The sequence below is a fragment of the Salvelinus alpinus genome, chromosome 3, assembly GCF_045679555.1.
Source record: "Salvelinus alpinus chromosome 3, SLU_Salpinus.1, whole genome shotgun sequence".
NCBI classification, from domain to species: Eukaryota; Metazoa; Chordata; class Actinopteri; order Salmoniformes; family Salmonidae; genus Salvelinus; species Salvelinus alpinus.
Genome location: NC_092088.1, coordinates 17,944,597 through 17,963,082, shown reverse-complemented (window position 1 = coordinate 17,963,082; position 18,486 = coordinate 17,944,597). Strand labels below are relative to the sequence as shown.

The window sequence follows — 18,486 nt, the reverse complement described above, 5'->3', positions numbered from 1 at the left end:
TGTGTGCCTGTTGCCGTGCCTGTTGCCTAAGGAGAGGCTTATGGCTCCTGCTTTCTCTTGGATTGGCTTTGAGCTCCAATGTTTGTGCACAAGATGGATGTTGGGCATTTTTTCACGTGCCAACAGTTGAACCTGAGAGCTTGTGTGCTCTCATTGCGCCGTGAAAATGATTTCTGCAGGGCAGGCGTCGGTAACAGGATGCGTGTTGGTTAGGTGGGTGGTGCTGGCCCGCTTAAAACAGCAGCATTGGATTGCAGGAAGACTCAGAACATTTTTAACCTGCCTTGAGAGATATTCTCCTCACGGGGTTTAACGTTGTGGGTGTTTATGACGGTTGGTAATGACTCATTTCAGACGGTTAAAAGTAATTAAATTAGAATCAGGGTTCTCCCCAAAATATATATATATATATTTTCTTTTTGTCTTTTTAAGGCCTTTTTTGCTCTATATTGCAGGACATGGCAGTTACGCCGTACTCGGCATATCACCTTGTTAAAATATCCTGCAGAGAACCCTAAGAATGCGCCACAGGTTATTTATAGTGTCAAGCCCAAATCTCTCCTCGGTAAAGATGCACAGGTGTTTAAAGGCCCAGCATTCCCCCACTCCTCATCATAATCATTCTCACTCTGGCTTAACGACTTCAGTGGCTCACCGACAGCATGGCGTAGAAGACTGGGGTGAATACGGTAGAGAAAGAGGCAATAATCTTGTCAGATACCTTGCTGGTGGTAGAGTACATTCCAAATGGCACCCCCTTCCCGAATTAATGAAGTACGCTAGGGGCCCTGGTCACATGTATTGTGGTGTAGGTTGTCATGTTGGATTCAAACATAGTAATGCCCTCTGTCTGTTTCCACACGTTCTGTGATTGTCTGTCTTTAACAAAACTAACTGGTTTACAGGGTTGGGTTGCTTGATGACTGGCAGGAACATGAAGTGGGTTTTTTCTATTTTCTTTCACAGCTTTGTTTTGGTGTTTTAACGACAGCTTTTAAATCTGAGGCTCATTTGAGGTTAAACGGCATTAGCGTGTGTGTGAGACGGTGTAGTCATGAGTCATACAAGTATGTTTGCATGTGGTGTGTTACACGGTATCGGAATCACTAAGCTGGGTTTCCCGATTTTTCACTTAAATGCATGCCAAACAAAAACTATTGATTTCAGTTTAACAAGGACTACTTTGGACAATTTACATACTTTGTATCTGCACAGTTCTTCCTGTGAATGTTTTTGTAAAATATTCAGTGGTGGAAGTTGTTAAAAGTAGTCCTTGTTCTATGGTTAAACTTTGATTTCAATGGTTTTTGATTGGTCAAATTTATTTTTAGGTGACAAATCGGAGTCTCAGCGTATTTCCGTTATAATGGAATTGCCCATGTCTCATAAGACAAGACCAGAGCAGGGCTGCTGTTACTGTCTTGAGTGGTCCTGGAGCACAACAGCTGATGGCTGGTTGAATGGTTCAATTGAACCCCACCTACAGCTGTAAATGACAGCTCCTCAGTCTTCTGCTAAGTGTGTGTGTGTGTCTGTGTTTACTTGCTTGCACTAGTCTCAGAGGGCCTTGGTCAAACATGACTTAATTTGGCAGTGTTGGGGAGGGAGGGCTCAAGTGTTCATTTCCTTGTATCTGACCTTCTCGTGTTTGTGTGTGCGCGCGTGACCGATAAGTGCCCGTGTTTACAGAAAATGCCTTTTGGCATGAGCTCACACTCCCATGGGGGTGAGTTGCGGGGTGGGCGTTGAATCTTCCTGTCTGTGTCCTCTTGATTAGGATCATTGTTAAGAGTAGAGGGCCTAAATGAACGTCTCCGTTCTCTCCGTTCATTGTTTCCTGCAGTGCTCTGTCCTCAGACAACAATGTTTCTTCTCTTTTTCCTTTTTCTTTGATTCATTATTAATATCCCAGCAACAGGCTGAGCCAATAGGCTCCCTTTAAGCAGAGAGGTTTGTGTGACTGTGCATACCCACGCCTGTGTGTGTGTATGTACACAGCGCTGGCTGTTGTCTCCAGTCAGTCCTGCTGTTTGAGCAGTCCTGGCTGCCTCTGGTGGTTTAATAGGCATTCATTTAGTTTCTCTCTCTCTCTCCCTGGGGCTTCTTTGTTACAGGAACCAACAAAGACCGATGTCTTGTATCTAATCAGCTCTCTCTATCGTCTCTCTCTAAATGGGGGTGCGAGAGAAAAGTTGTCCTTGGTTCATAGAGCCGGGGTTACATCAGGCACCTCCGGTAGCCGCTAAATGCGGTTATAGTAAACAGCGGTTTCTGTTTTCTTCCTACAAATATGGCTCTATCTTTTGAATGGTTTAGGCTACGAAATATTTTGAAAGATAAAACTCTAATGAACGCGTACATACTTTCTTATCCGTATTTGTTTGAAACTGCACTGTTGGTTAGGGGCTCGTAAGTAAGCATTTCAATGTAACACCTGTTGTATTCGGCGCATGTGACTAATAAAATTTGATTTGATACGTAATGTTTCCCTCTACAATGCCCACAAGCCGTTAGAATTCAGTGGACAAGACCAGGCGCTAAATCAGACTGGGGAAAAATATGTTGTTTTCTACACAGAAGATCATACAACATCATTGCCTGATGATCTTCTGAACTTCCCAATACCTTTCTGATGCATTTCAGTCATTTCAAACCATATTTCTTTCAGATTAAAATACTGTCAGAAGTACTATCAGACTGATTTGTAATAGACTGGCATAGCCCCAATATAAAAAGTTAACTTTGGCCATTGATTACATCACTTTTTTTTGGCATGGTGGGGTCACAAAGAAATGTTTATCAAAATGGGTTCACGGGCCAACACAGTTTGGGAACCCCTGCTCTACTTTGATGAGTGAATTGAGGCGCTATGTTCCAAGACATTGAGATCACGTCTAGAATCAGAAATCACCTCGAATTATTAGGAGAAATTGACTACACTTTGAATCAGCTCAGTGGTTTTTAAACACAGTATACTGTTGCAGTTGGGTTGTAGTGTGTGGTGATCAATGATTCTCAAATGATGTGTTCTAAGTAACACTGTTCTAGCAGGAGGGGCTGAACTGTGATGGAATGTGAAGTAACCTGATGGACTTACCTCATGTTTTTCTGTTTCCCCTGTAGTCTCCCACTAAAGCTGTGTACAACGCCAGACACTGGAACAGAGAGCCAGAGGAGCTGCCCCCGCCACCTTTACTCCGTTCAACCACTGCACCCGTGAGTAACCCCCCTAATCACCACCCTAGTTACGGGTGTCACCCACCAACCCCACACCAAATGCTACCCCTGGCACTCCCATCAGCCTGCCTATCCAGCTAGCTAGAGGTATGAGATTTCTGCAGCTGGTGAACACTGCACCACAAACTGTTCTCATTTTCTGTCTCATCCTCTCTTGCTCTCTCTGTTCAAGTACCAGCAACATGGCTGAATCAGTCCCATGGAAACGGGACAGTGAACACTAATGCAATTTTCCATGCCCTCGACCCATAACTTCCATACGACACTCCCTTTCCATCCTCACTCTCACCCTCCCTCCACAACAAACGATGCTCCAGTTGGTCTCTTCACTGTGGTTTACCCCCTTCAGCCCACTCTACTCCACGCTGTGTCCCAAATGGCACCCTATTCCCTTTTTATAGTGCACTGGGGTGCTATTTTAGGATGCACCCTGCGTCTGATTCATTTTCCATATGTCATTAGATGCATGTGTGGCACCGTGCCATTTCCTGGAATTCATTATCCTTTTAAAAATGCATCACAGCTCTGAACGCTCTTTACCGATAATTTTAGGACGGCTCTGAACGCTCCTCCGTCTTACCAATGATGTTAGTACCGCTCTGAACGCTCCTCCTTATCCGTAATGTTAGCCATGTATTACAGGTCCCTATAACTCCCTCATCCCTTGCCTTCCCTCGAACTGCTAGAAGAGACTCAGAGCCTGTGTGTGGTGTGAAACTGAGTGTTTTTACTGGGCCTTATCTGGCCTCTTATGTAAGGGGCAGGAGGCTGTTGGCTGGTGTTCAACAGCATGAATCAGCAGCAGCGCCGTGTACTGAGCTGAGAGCAGGTGGCTGTGTGGTTCTGCTTGTCTCCCTCTGACCCACTCTCTACTTCTGCCCTTTTCACTCTCTCTCTCACACACACACACACACACACACCTTTCCTTCCTTCCTTCCTTATCCTCTCTCGTTTCTCTCTCTCTCTCGTTCTATCTATCTACCAGGCTAGCCAGTCAAGCAGGGGCAGCAAGGACTCTGCTAACTCTCACAAAGACGATGGCCTGTTCAAGGCGCCGCCATGCCCGCCTCCCAAAGTTATCAAGTCTGTGTCGTTCCCCACTGAGCCTTACCAGGACATCGTCACCGCACTGAAATGTAGGAAAGAGCACAAGGAGGTGAGCTTCTCTTCTACCTGGCAACCCATCACTGTAGCTCTGTTCGAATACTCATACTAACCATACTATTTTATGTAAATTGAGTATGTAGTATGCTTATTGGTTATAGTATGGATATAGTTAGTATGCCAAAAGTTCCGGGATGTCGTACTAAATTTGCCAAAATACGAATTATACTAACAGTGGACACGATTTCCATGTTTTTACGGCCTGTAATGTAATTCTTCAGAAAATGGCGTAAAAATATGCATCCGAAGTCCAACGAGAGCGGATACAAATTCTTTGCTGTAAATAATTGACAAATAAAATAATGACTTTTCAAGTAAATTACATTATGTTTGCTAACAATTTGTTAGCTAGGCTATCCTTACGAGCCACATAGCATATCATTACAGCAGTATGTACCAGTATTTTAGCTAGCTACCAAACTTTAGTTTGCTACTAATGCATTTAACTTGCCAGTATATTAACTATATGCTATCTAACTACCCAACGTTTATTGATTATTCCAGTCATTCTTAGCTCAGTGGTATAGTCGTGTGTTCTCAATGGACATTTGGGTGCGTTCGTAAATTCACTCTGGCTAGTTACTCTGATTTCAAAGCACTCTCGAGTGTACCAGAGCTCAGAATAACTGATGAATTTTCAAACGCCCAGAGCGCACTCTGGCACTCCAGATTGAATTGAAGAATGCACCCGAAGTTGTAAAATGTCTACCTAGTAATTTGTTATGCTAACGAGGTTGCATAGCGACAGCATCAACTTCTGGGAGAAAGGTGTAGCGCTAGTATGCTCAACTGAAAGGATACCGTTCGTTTACAGTACACTAAAATGAACTAATTAGTACGTAGTGTGTGTATATACTCATTAAGTATGTAGTATACAGTATGTCAGTATGGGTATTCGAAAACAGGTTGTGTCTGGAACTCAGTATCTATAAAGCACAGCCTATAAGAACACAAGCGATTGTCCTGGGGCTGTATGTATCAATCATCTTGGATTAAACGTGCTGATCTATGATCAGTTTTGCCTTCCAGATCATAATGAATATGTTTTATTTAGACAGGGGGACCTGATCCTTGATCACCTAATGAATATGGGCCCTGGTTTACAATGTTGAAAATGGAGTTAAACAAAAGCACCAATTCAACTGAAAGGATAATGATCAGACATATCTTGTTTGGTCAGGTGTAATTCAACTTATTTAGAAATAGCCTCTTGAAACGAATCAGTGAATTCTGAGGCTGTGTATCGATTACTCTATACCTCCTATAAGACAATACTGCAGGATCCCTGAATCCCTAAACAGTGGTTAATGTAACCATCTGTAGTTATTTATCTTATTACAGTGGTGTCTTGCATGCTAAGCAGTGTTAGCCCCTCTAGGAACTGCAGTGTGGGCAGTTCCATAGGCAGGAGCTGTGTAATGGACATCTTTAAATTCCATCTGCAGTTTCATTTGCTGTCTTGTGTTTGTGGTCTTGGCTCCTGACCAACAAGGCAGGCGGTTGGTGGGTGCATAGCTCTGATGCTGAGAATAGCAGGACTGGGCTCTACAGCTCGATCTAGTACCTACGTTATGTGATTTGATGAACCCAACAACTCTTTGTCCCAGCTATACACGGTAGTCCAGCATGTCAAGCACTTCAACGACGTGGTGGAGTTTGGGGAGAACCAGGAGTTCACCGACGACTTCGAGTACCTGGCCACCGGCCTGAAGAGTGGCCAACCCCTCAACACACGCTGCCTTAGGTAAGACTAGCTTCCGCTAACCGCTGATACAGGGTCACATTCTTTGCCATCTTCATTATGGTTAAGGTAATGATTCACGGCAGTTAAGAGCTTGATGATCTAGCAGAGGCAGTGACCCTCCTCTCCCCTCCTCTCTGTTCAATTCAATGAAACAGTATTTATCTGTCCTCCCCTGCAGTGTCATTAGCCTGGCCACCAGGTGTGCCATGCCCAGCTTCAGAATGCATCTGAGGGCCAGGGGCAAGGTGGCCCAGGTCTTCAAGACACTCAACGACGCCCCACAGCATCCGGTAAGTAAAGGCCCCTGCCTCTTCAGAGACTGTGGCTGACTTGACTTGGTTTCTGTCAGATCAGTGGAGAAGCTCAGTCCGTTAACTGGAGCCTGCCAAGTGACAAATGGTTTTAGCGCTTAGTGACAACCTGCGCTAGTGACACCACTTTAAAAAGTCAGGATATCAGGTTCACATATCCTTTCTCTGTCCTCCTTCCACCCCCTCTAGAACCTGTCCCTGTGCACAGCTAGTTTGATGTACATACTGAGCCGAGACAGACTCAACATGGACCTGGACCGGGCCAGTCTAGACCTGATGATCCGCCTGCTGGAGCTGGATGGGGACCACTCAGTGGCCAAAGACGACCAGCTCACCACCAAGGAGATGTCAAAGGTCAAGGAGAAGATCCGCAAGCTGTGCGACACGGTGCACAACAAGCACCTGGACCTGGAGAACATCACGGTACGGGTCTCCCGTAGAGATAGTCCTCCTTGGGTCATATTCATAGGCAACTACAAATGTTATGCAATGGAAAACATTTTTTTTTGTTTCCTATTGGACAAGTTCAGGTGGTCCCTCCCGGTTTCAGTCCGTTCTTTTTCCATTTGATTTCCTAATGAATATGACCCTGGTTTTTGCTTTATTTAACTTGGCAAGTCAGTTAAGAACAAATTCTTGTTTACAATGACTGCCTAGGAACAGTGGGTTAACTGCCTTGTTCAGGGGCAGAACGACAGATTTTTAACTTGTCAGCTCGGGGATTCGATCTAGCAACCTTTTGGTTACTGGACCAACGCTCTAACCACTAGGCTACCTGCCGCCCCTGTCTCTTTTGTGTTGTTGGGGGAAAAAAACCACAAGTTTCATCAAGCCAGTCAGAGGTATCTGTAACAGTTAACAAAAAAACATGACTTATAATAACATTTTTATATAGATAGTACCAGTCAACAGTTTGGACACCTACTCATTCAAGGGTTTTTATTTTTACTACTTTCTACATTGTAGAATAATAGTGAAGACATCAAAACTATGAAAAAACATATATTGAATCATGTAGTAACCAAAAAAGTGTTAAACAAATCAAAATATATTTGAGATTCTTCGAAGTAGCCACCCTTTGCCTTGAAAGCTTTGCACACTCTTGGCATTCTCTCAACCAGCTTCATGAGGTAGTCACCTGGAAGGCATTTCAATTAACAGGTATGCCTTGTTAAAAGTTAATTTGTGGAATTTCTTTCCTTAATGCGTTTCAGCCAATCAGTTGTGTTGTGGCAAGGTAGGGTTGGGCTCACTTAGAAATGTCCTTGTTTTTGAAAGGAAAGCTGATTTAAAAAAAATGTATTTTTGTCCATTAAAATGACATCAAATTGATCAGAAATACAATGTAGACATTGTTAATGTTGTAAATGACTATTGTAGCTGGAAACAACAGATTTTTAATGGATTATTCACATAGGCGTGAAGAGCCGACTCCGGGATGCTGGCCTTCTAGGCAGAGTTGCAAAGAAAATGCCATATCTCAGACTGGTCAATAAAAGATTTAGATGGGCAAAAGAACATAGACACTGGACAGAGGAACTCTGCCTAGAAGGCCAGCATCCCAGAGTCGCTTCTTCAGAGATGACTTTGAGACTGGTGTTTTGCGGGTACTATTTAATGAAGCTGTCAGTTGAGGACTTGTGAGGTGTCTGTTTCTCAAACTAGACACTCTAATGTACTTGTCCTCTTGCTCAGTTGTGCACCGGGGCCTCCCACTCTTTCTATTCTGGTTAGAGCCAGTTTATGGTGGTTCTGTGAATGGAGTAATACACAGTGTTGTACGAGATCTTCAGTTTCTTGGCAATTTCTCGCATGGAATAGCCTTCATTTCTCAGAACTAGAATAGACTGACGAGTTTCAGAAGAAACTTCTTTGTTTCTAGCCATTTTGAACCTGTAATCGAACCCACAAATGCTGATGCTCCAGATATTCAACTAGCCTCAAGAAGGCCAGTTTTATTGCTTCTTTTATCAGAACAGTTTTCAGCTGTGCTAAAATAATTGCAAAAGGGTTTTATAATGATCAATTAGCCTTTTAAAATGCTAAACTTCAATTAGCTAACACAATGTGTTATTTGAACACCGGAGTGATGGTTGCTGATAATGGGCCTCTGTACGCCTATGTAGATATTCAATTACAAATCAGCCGTTTCCAGCAACAATAGTCATTATTTACAACATTAATAATGTCTACGCTGTATTTCTGATCAATTTGATGCTATTTTAATGGACCAAAAATGTGCTTTTTTTCCCAAAAACAAGGACATTTCTAAGTGACCCCAAACTTTTGAGCGGTAGTGTATTTGGTAAAAGACCAAGTCCATATTATGCCAAGAACAGCTCAAATAAGCAAAGAGAAACGACAATCCATCATTACGTTAAGACATGAAGGTCAGTCAATCTGGCACATTTCAAGTTTCTTCAAGTGCAGTTGCAAAAACCATCATTCGCTATGATGAAACGGGCTCTCATGAGGACTGCTACAGGAAAAGAAGACCCAGAGTTACCTGTGCTGCAGAGGATAAGTTCATTGGAGTTACCAGCCTCAGAAATTGCAGCCCAAATAAATGCTTCACTGAGTTCAAGTAACAGACACATCTCAACATCAACTGTTCAGAGGAGACTGAATCAGGCCTTCTTGGCCGAATTGTTCAGAGGGGACTGCATGAATCAGGCCTTCATGGTTGAATTGCTGCTAAGAAACCACTACTAAAGGACACCAATATGAAGAAGAGACGTGCTTAGGCCAAGAAACACAAGCAATGGACATTGGACCGGTGGAAATCTGTCCTTTCTGATGAGTCCAAATTTGAGTTTTGTGGTTCCAACCGCCGTGTCTTCGTGAGATACAGAGTAGGTGAACAGATGATCTCCGCATGTGGTTCTCGCCGTGAAGGTGGTGTGATGGTGTGGGGGTGCTTTGCTGGTGATTGTCTGTGACTTATGTAGAATGCCAGACACACTTAACCAGCATGCCTACCACAGCATTCTTCAGCGACACACCAGTCCCACTAAGCGCAAACCAGATTGGATGTAATTTGTTTTTCAACAGGACAACGACCCAAAACATACCTCCAGGCTGTGTAAGGGATATTTGACCAAGATTGAGAGTGCTGGAGTGCTGCATCAGATGACCTAGCCTCCACAATCACCCGAACTCAACCCAATTGAGATGAGTTGGATCGCAGAGTGAAGGAAAAGCCGCCAACAAGTGCTCAGCATATGTGGGAACTCCAAGACTGTTGGAAAAGCATTCCAGGTGAAGATGGTTGAGAGAATGCCAAGAGAGTGCAAAGCTCTCATCAAGGCAAAGTGTGGCTACTAACAATCTAAAATATATTTTGATTTAACACTTTTTTTGGTTACTACATTATTCCATATGTGTTATTTCATAGTTTTGATGGCTTCACTATTATTCTACAATATAGAAAATGGTAAAAAAAAACCTTGATTGAGTAGGTGTGTCCAAACTTTTGACTGATACTGTATGTATAAATAAAAAAATTGTGACCTATCCCCTTGTAGAAATGGATGAACAGTCGACTCTGACACTGGCTTTGCACGGTAGAGCCAATGGAAATCATGTATTTGAATTGGGTCTGGCATACTGCACAGCGTTTAAACAGTTTGATCTGATTAATTTGGACATCTGACGTAATGACAGGGCCTTTTGATGTGTCTTTTTTCCCTCCCATCCTCTATAAATATCCTCTCTGCTGATGTTGTAGTCGGTGTACCACATGGCAACCTAATCCCTATGTAGTGCACTACTTTTGACAAGGGCCCATAGGGCTCCGGTCAAAAGTAGGGTGCCATTTGGGATGTAGCCCTATTCTTCAGAGAGCAGACTGACCATTCACCTCAATGCCTCCAACTTATTTTCATTTGTTTAAGCACTCTTTATGTTTCTGACTGTTAGACTGTTAGCTTCCATGTAGAATTAATCATTAGATTCTCTTATCGTTTGAGCTCAACAGTTTGCTTTAAAATATTTAATAATAAGTGTTAGAAAGCTTATTTCTATCGACAATGTAATTAGAGACGGCAGTATTGTTTTGCTTGGATTCAAACGCCACCTGCATGCTAACTAGCTTCTCCTGGCGCCCTCCTTCACTGGAAGGAAGTCAAATTTCTGTTCCTGTTCTTCCTCCTGTTATTGTCTGTCATAGTTGGCCTCTTTGAATCACAGTACATGGTCAGTAATGTCCATTTATACCCTGTATGTGTGATGTAAAATGTGTTTTCATTACTCCCTGTGTATGTGTTTGCGCACGCAGACGGGGCATTTAGCCATGGAGACCTTGTTATCGCTGACCTCCAAGCGGGCCGGGGACTGGTTTAAAGAGGAGCTAAGGCTTCTGGGAGGCCTGGACCACATAGTGGATAAAGGTGAGCTAGACCTACACCACATTACCCTGAAAGTGTGTTTTCTGTGTCTAGGCTAAACACCCCGAAAGGGTTGTTCCCCTGATCCTAGGAGCTGACAATTCGATTAGATTCCAAATGCATTGTTGGTATGACAAAAAATGCATTCTTATTGAATGGTATTAGTATTTTATGTGTGTTACTTTTTCATTGTGTTTGTCTGGGTACAGACAGCCCTGATGAAGCTCACTCATGACTACCTGTGGGGAAATCAAGGAGATCCCAAATGGTGGAATCACTATGTGGCAGTATACTAATGTTCAATATGGCATTGGTTGAAGCTCAATGTTAAATTCAAATCTCCCTACCATTATATCTAAGCCAATATGACACCAATGTCGAATATTCGCAAATCAATTCAATTGGAGGGACACAACACACTCCCCGCCTCTCGTCATGAGCAGTCTGGCTGTTACCAACAACCACACATCGGACTTTTAGCAATTTAGTATTTTCTGCGCTCGCTTACCTCAAATTCTAGACTTTGAATTAAAAAGAGAATGTAGCGTACATAAAGTTAGCCAAGTTTTTTTTAGATTGACTAAGTTTGTAGGTGTAACAGTTTTTATTAAATGTATAATTTATCGCTTACGTGCTCATTTCTGTCTTTAAGAACCAACAAGGTGCTACCTTTTTGCCGCATTTCTGACAATGCTAAGGTATTTTCAGCCGAAACTGAGTTCAAAAACCGAACGAAAGCAGTTGGATTACGCAGCAACAGTGCTATTAGCTAGCTAACATCACTCGGATGAGAGGCAAGCTACAAGCAAAGGATGCTAGCTTTATTTTGCTATGGAAGGTTTTTCACATGGCCGAAGTCATCTGTTTAAACTGTTGGCCTTGACACTTGCATGTAATCAAAGCACAAACACACATAAGAGCAACCAAGGATATTCGCCATATTGCCAGTAAGGTAGCCAACTAACATTAGCCAGTAACGTTAGCTAGCTACAAGCCAACAAGGCTCTAACGCTTGCTGTATTTTGACATTCTTCCACAAAGCACAGCTAGTTAAAGTAAGTAAAGTTCATAGTCAACACCAAACTTTGGGAAACTGCCACGCTGCTAATGTATAAAACATGCAATGGGTGTTGTTCATCTTACGTTAGCTAACGTTACTCCATACACTGGTCAATCTGGCTTGCTTAGCCATGTAGCTAGCTAATGTTACAGCCCTTACCTTATGCATTGATTCAGTACACTCCCTCTGTCAACTCAATTTTCTTATTGTCATAGTCAGCGCAACACGTGGATTACAATCAGTGTCAAGTTACTTTTCAGTGTGTTCTCTAAAACCTGAAGTTGCCATCCTAGTAAAAAGTATCCAGGGGGGTGGGTGTGCACCCAGGTTAAACAACACAAACATCATTGCTTGCTTGCGTGACCTTTGCATATTCAAAGGATGATGCCATGCTTGGTAACTTGGTTGGCTGTGTGACTGTTTTCAACACAACTGATTTTAGACTTTTTCTCTTTTTTACCAAGCAAGAGAAATCAACGTTCAATCAGTACTGAGTGAATGAACAACAGAAACATTGTGCAACGAAAGCTTCCTGTCATTACCAGACTGTCCGTTGTAAATAGTTTCAAGTTAACTCGTTCATGACGGGGTTCGTAGCTTAACGTTTAATGTCACCGAGATCTGAAGGTCCTGGGTTTGCCTCGGAGGAGACGTTTTGACACCCCGCTCCCAGCCCCAACACGCACCGGTGCACACGGTCTGCTTATTTTCACTTATTACATTGCTCTTAAAAGAGCATTGTTGAGTGGCTATAGACAGGGAGTGTGGTGTGTGTGTGTACTAGTGTGCACGTCTTGCTTCTACGGAGAAGAGAACGGTGGATACTTGAGAGACCAACAGTTTGAGATCGTTTATCTTAAGCAACCTGCCTACACATTGTTTGAAGTACAATAGACTAACATAGCTACTGTAGTGGGTCAAAGCTGTGTGCTTTGGAAACCTTGATAAACCCTGCTGGGAAACCTTGATAGAGCATGTGTGGAGTAGACATTGTGGTGCTCATGTGAATTTCCTTTTATTTTCCGGCATCAGTGCAATGCCTGACTAAACATCGAACGAAATGGCCACCAAACAAACCCACAGCTTGGACACTTATTCACGATCACCCTAATTGGCAGCACCTAAAGTGCTTATCAACCAGGCTCAACATCTGGACAAGGTTGCTGCTGCCACCAGGGGGGAATGAAGTGTGGAAGTGGTAGTAAGCTGTAGTCTGCCATCTACCTAGCATATTCCATAACACAATGAAACAAAGTTCTTAAAAGGAGTTGTAGCTGGGTGGACATTTTGGCTCAGCGATACCAGAATGGATGGGGTAAGAGATCAATGGAACACAGACTGTCGGGGGATAGAACACAGACGCAGTGATTGGTGCCTATTCAAAAAAAAAAAAAGCTGGTCAAATGAGGTGGATATTCATAAAATCTGTCACTACAGTGCCTTGCAAAAGTATTCATCCCCCTTGGCGTTTTTCCTATTTTATTGTATAACAACCTGTAATATAAATAGATTTTTATTTGGATTTCATGTAATGGACATACACAAAATTGTCCAAATTGTTGAAGTGAAATGAAAAAGTAACTTGTTTTAAAATTTAAATAAAAAACGGAAAAGTGATGCATGCATATGTATTCACCCCTTTGCTATGAAGCCCCTAAATAAGATCTGGTGCAAACAATTACCTTCAGAAGTCACATAATTAGTTCAATAAAGTCCACCTGTGTGCAATCTGTCACATGATCTCAGTATATATACACCTGTTCTGAAAGGCCCCAGGGTCTGCAACACTAAGCAAGGGGGCACCACCAAGCAAGCGGCACCATGAAGACCAATGACCTCTCCAAACAGGTCAGGGACAAAGTTGTGGAGAAGTACATATCAGGGTTGGGTTATAAAAAAATATATGAATCTTTGAACATCCCACAGAGCACCATTAAATCCGTTATTAAAAAATGGAAAGAATATGACACCACAACAAACCTGCCAAGAGAGGGCCGCCCACCAAAACTCATGGACCTGGCAAGGAGGGCATTAATCAGAGAGGCAACAGACCAAAGATAACCCTGAAGGAGCTGCAAAGCTCCACAGCGGAGATTGGAGTATCTGTCCATAAGACCACTTTTTAAGCCGTACACTCCACAGAGTGGCCAGAAAAAAAGCCATTGCTTATTTTTTTCCTTTTAAGCAAACACATTTGGTGTTCGCCAAAAAGCATGTGGGAGACTCCCCAAACATATGGAAGAAGGTACTCTGGTCAGATGTGACTAAAATTGAGCTTTTTAGCCATCAAGGAAAACGCTATGTGTGGCGCAAACCCAACACCTCTCATCACCCAAAGAACACCATCCCCACAGTGAAGCATCATGCTGTGGGGATGTTTTTAATCGGTAGGGACTGGGAAACTGGTCAGAATTTAAGCAATGATGGATGTCGCTAAATACATGGAATTTCTTGAGGGAAACCTGTTTCAGTCTTCCAGAGATTTGAGACTGGGACGGAGGTTCACCTTCCAGCAGAACAATGACCCTAAGCATACTGCTAAAGCAACACTCAAGTGGTTTATGGGTAAACGTTTAAATGGTATATGATTTTCTTTAGGAATTTGGGGAAGTAAAAGTTGTCAAATATAAAGTACTGGTACCTCAAACGACTTAAGTAGTAATTTTTACTTAAGTACTTTACACCACTGGAAATCGGTGGTGGTATTTGAAGTCGTTCTTAGGTGTAATGCGGTTGATTGGTGGCGATGACATGAACGTATTGGGGTTGACATTAGAGCTCTGCTCCCCGAGCCCAAAGGACCCTGACATTATACAGCACGTTAGGGCCGGGTAGAGCCTGTTCAAGTCGCTCTGATTAAGAGTTATATAGTCATGTCTCATTAAGATCAGAACATGATGCAAGAAGTGCTTCAACCTTGTGAAATATAGGGGGAGATTATTTCACAGAAAATTTTCCTTGAGTTTTGTCTGAGTTTTGAGTGACAAGTCGTTAACGGCTCTCTTATGTCTCTTCATTGAGCAGAGCAGCCCAAGCGGAGCCGTTGCTATGGAGACTGAGCCATCCATACCAGCATTATAGTCAGATTTTTACCCCACCGTAATGTGAAATACACATATGAACAATGGAGCCGGGAGTTGCCAGGGACTTCACAATATATTATTACCATACTTCGATGCCGATATGTATTGAGATTCTCACGATTCTATATGTGTTGCGATTCGATACTGCGATTTGATGTTCCAAACATATTGCTCACTATGTCTGCTGCAGAGATGAGCGGAAAGGAGAAATTTCATTTTGGTCAGTCATGGAAATAAAAGTGCTGAAAACATGTTGGCTCACTATTTAAAAAGATGGAGAACAAGCTATAGGATGATAAATACCGGTGTTTTGGCGCAGGCACAACCGACTAGCACTAGCTAACGCTACCTAGCAACTTTTTTACTTTGAGTTACAGTATTGCTCTGATATCGTCCAAAATAATATTGTGATATGTTTTTTTTAATCACTAATAAAGAATAGCCTTAATGTAGGCTAATTTTGATGACCAGCAATGAGGAGATGTTGGATCTATCCCCCAAGGGCGGACGTGGCCATGACGTGGCGTTTCCATTGTTTTGGTCGAACTCTTACCTGATTTTAGGTGGTTGTGGTTGAACCGAGTTTTCTTGTTTCTGCAGTAAAAGAATGTGTGGAGAACCTGAGCCACGAGGATGACGAGGAGAAGCTGATGGCGTCACTGTGGGGAGCCGAGAGGTGTCTACGGGTGTTGGAGAGCGTGAGTACACATACTAATGTCTTGGACAACACTTCTGGCCACCAGAAGGCTGGATTCCTAATCGGGGCCCCGCTCATAGCGCTTGCTAGATCTTATTTAATGCCATTTATAAAGTATCCATGGGAAACATTGATCTTAGTAACAGCTGCTCATGCCTCCTAAGCCTACAGTTTTGCTCGGTTTCAATCTCAGCCCGAGTACAGAGTGAAGGTTTAGATTGCAGGTCTGCTGAGGCTAGATTAGTGTGTGTGTGTGTGCTAACCTGGCACTAAGCCTGCGCTTATTGATCAACTCAGTGAATCCAGTGGGAGTCTTCTAGAAGGGGCTCTGTGTGCAGTAATGCGTTCACTTGATTTGAGATAAAGTGTTGTATTTCCTCTAACTCTGTTGTTGCTCTGTGCAGGTAACTGTTCACAACCCAGAGAACCAGGGCTACCTGATCGCTTATAAGGACTCCCAGCTTATCTGCTCTTCAGCCAAGTAAGTGGCCTGTATGGATGCACACACACACACACACACATTGTGTGTTACACAGTCTGGAGCTTAATGCATATTGCATTTATCACCTGTATCGCCAGACAGCATCTCATTGAGGTTGAGGGGTCAATCGGTTCCCTACATAGGGGCCCTGGTCATGAGGTTGAGGGGTCATCCGGTTCCCTACATAGGGGCCCTGGTCACGAGGTTGAGGGGTCATCCGGTTCCCTACATAGGGGCCCTGGTCACGAGGTTGAGGGGTCATCCGGTTCCCTACATAGGGGCCCTGGTCACGAGGTTGAGGGGTCATCCGGTTCCCTACATAGGGGCCATGGTCATGAGGTTGAGGGGTCATCCGGTTCCCTACATGGGGGCCCTGGTCATGAGGTTGAGGGGTCATCCTGTTCCCTACATGGGGGCACTGGTCATGAGGTTGAGGGGTCATCCTGTTCCCTACATGGAGGCACTGGTCATGAGGTTGAGGGGTCATCCTGTTCCCTACATGGAGGCACTGGTCATGAGGTTGAGGGGTCATCCTGTTCCCTACATGGGGGCACTGGTCATGAGGTTGAGGGGTCATCCTGTTCCCTACATGGGGGCCTTGGTCATGAGGTTGAGGGGTCATCCTGTTCCCTACATAGGGGCCCTGGTCATGAGGTTGAGGGGTCATCCTGTTCCCTACATAGGGGCCCTGGTCATGAGGTTGAGGGGTCATCCGGTTCCCTACATAGGGGCCCTGGTCATGAGGTTGAGGGGTCATCCGGTTCCCTACATGGGGGCCCTGGTCATGAGGTTGAGGGGTCATCCGGTTCCCTACATGGGGGCCCTGTTCAAAAGTTGTTCGCTTTTATAAGGAATAGGGTGCCATTTTGGATGCATGTCATATAGTGGCCCACTAACACCCACACAATTCAGTCTTCTTTGGCTACAGAAATACACCGGACTCCTCACCAACACTACATTGTGTTAAAAGAGTAATTCATGTACAAAAGTGTCTGTATGCAGCTGTATTGGGAAATGTCCGTTTTCATTATGCTGTGTGTTGGGTTCCGTTTTGACATTGTCAATCACAGCATTCCCCCCTCGCCCTGCTCCTATGCCTGTCTGTAAAGCAAACTCTGCCCCGTATGCGTTTGCCTTACCTACCATCTCCCTTTCAATACCCCCCTCTCTCCCCTCGTATGGTTTAGCCACCCCCCAATCGTTCCAGTGCCCCAGCCCCTCCACCCCTCGTCCCACCACAGCCACTGTTCTCCGTCTTTATAACTGAATTAGCCCTGCCCCAGGCAGGGTTCGTTGCCTGCAGCCAGGGCCTTGGTCGCTCTGCTCAGGTTCCTAACCCCTGCGTCACCCCTGGTGAACTATCCTTGCACCCCCAGCCAGGAGGCCTCTTCGACTGGGTCAACAAAGAGCCGCTCTCACATCGCACACAGCAGCTTCATTAGCCGCATTCAGCCGGCCGCGCTAATTCGATTACGGGGGGAGAAATCAGAGGGGTCGAGCCACACAGCAGTACACAGCAGCGCAGAGGCCCTCATTAACAGCTCCCCCAAAATAATATATTGCCTCTGCTCTCCTCTCTGCCTTAACGGATGATCCCCCATTATTTCAAATCTCATTATTTTTTTTATTTTGCATGAAGCTGTTTTGCTGCTGGTTAGCCATGCTGCAGTCATGCACGTCTGTTGCTAACCTTTTGTTATGGTTAAATTCACCCTCAGTTCTCTCCCGCTTCGCACTGCCTTTTTTAAAATGTATTGTCGGGGATGCTGTCTGCCTAATGGTGTAGGCGTATGTCTAAAGTGGAGTCCGAAATTGACACCCTTAATAAAGATGAGCAATAATGACTGTATTTAAAATAAATACACTGCTCAAAAAAATAAAGGGAACACTAAAATAACACATCCTAGATCTGAATGAATGAAATATTCTTATTAAATACCTTTTTCTTTACATAGTTGAATGTGCTGACAACAAAATCACACAAAAATTATCAATGTAAATCTAATTTATCAACCCATGGAGGTCTGGATTTGGAGTCACACTCAAAATTTAAAGTGGAAAACCACACTACAGGCTGATCCAACTTTGATGTAATGTCCTTAAAACAAGTCAAAATGAGGCTCAGTAGTGTGTGTGGCCTCCACGTGCCTGTATGACCTCTCTACAACGCCTGGGCATGCTCCTGATGAGGTGGCGGATGGTCTCCTGAGGGATCTCCTCCCAGCGGGCGGGCCAATCCATAGCATCAATGCCTTCCTCTTGCAGGAACTGCTGACACACTCCAGCCACATGAGGTCTAGCATTGTCTTGCATTAGGAGGAACC

The 18,486-nt window shown here is 43.9% G+C and overlaps 1 protein-coding gene across 1 annotated transcript in view; it reads left to right on the top strand.

Annotated features, from left to right (window-relative positions):
• LOC139570150 (wings apart-like protein homolog) overlaps window positions 1-18,486 on the top strand; it is a 48,374-nt gene that overhangs the window by 17,594 nt on the left and 12,294 nt on the right. The window contains exons 6-13 of the mRNA XM_071391748.1: window positions 3,124-3,216; window positions 4,223-4,393; window positions 6,009-6,145; window positions 6,324-6,435; window positions 6,646-6,879; window positions 10,733-10,844; window positions 15,585-15,682; window positions 16,086-16,162. Coding sequence (XP_071247849.1) covers window positions 3,124-3,216; window positions 4,223-4,393; window positions 6,009-6,145; window positions 6,324-6,435; window positions 6,646-6,879; window positions 10,733-10,844; window positions 15,585-15,682; window positions 16,086-16,162 — 1,034 coding nt within the window. The remainder of the gene's footprint in view (window positions 1-3,123; window positions 3,217-4,222; window positions 4,394-6,008; window positions 6,146-6,323; window positions 6,436-6,645; window positions 6,880-10,732; window positions 10,845-15,584; window positions 15,683-16,085; window positions 16,163-18,486) is intronic.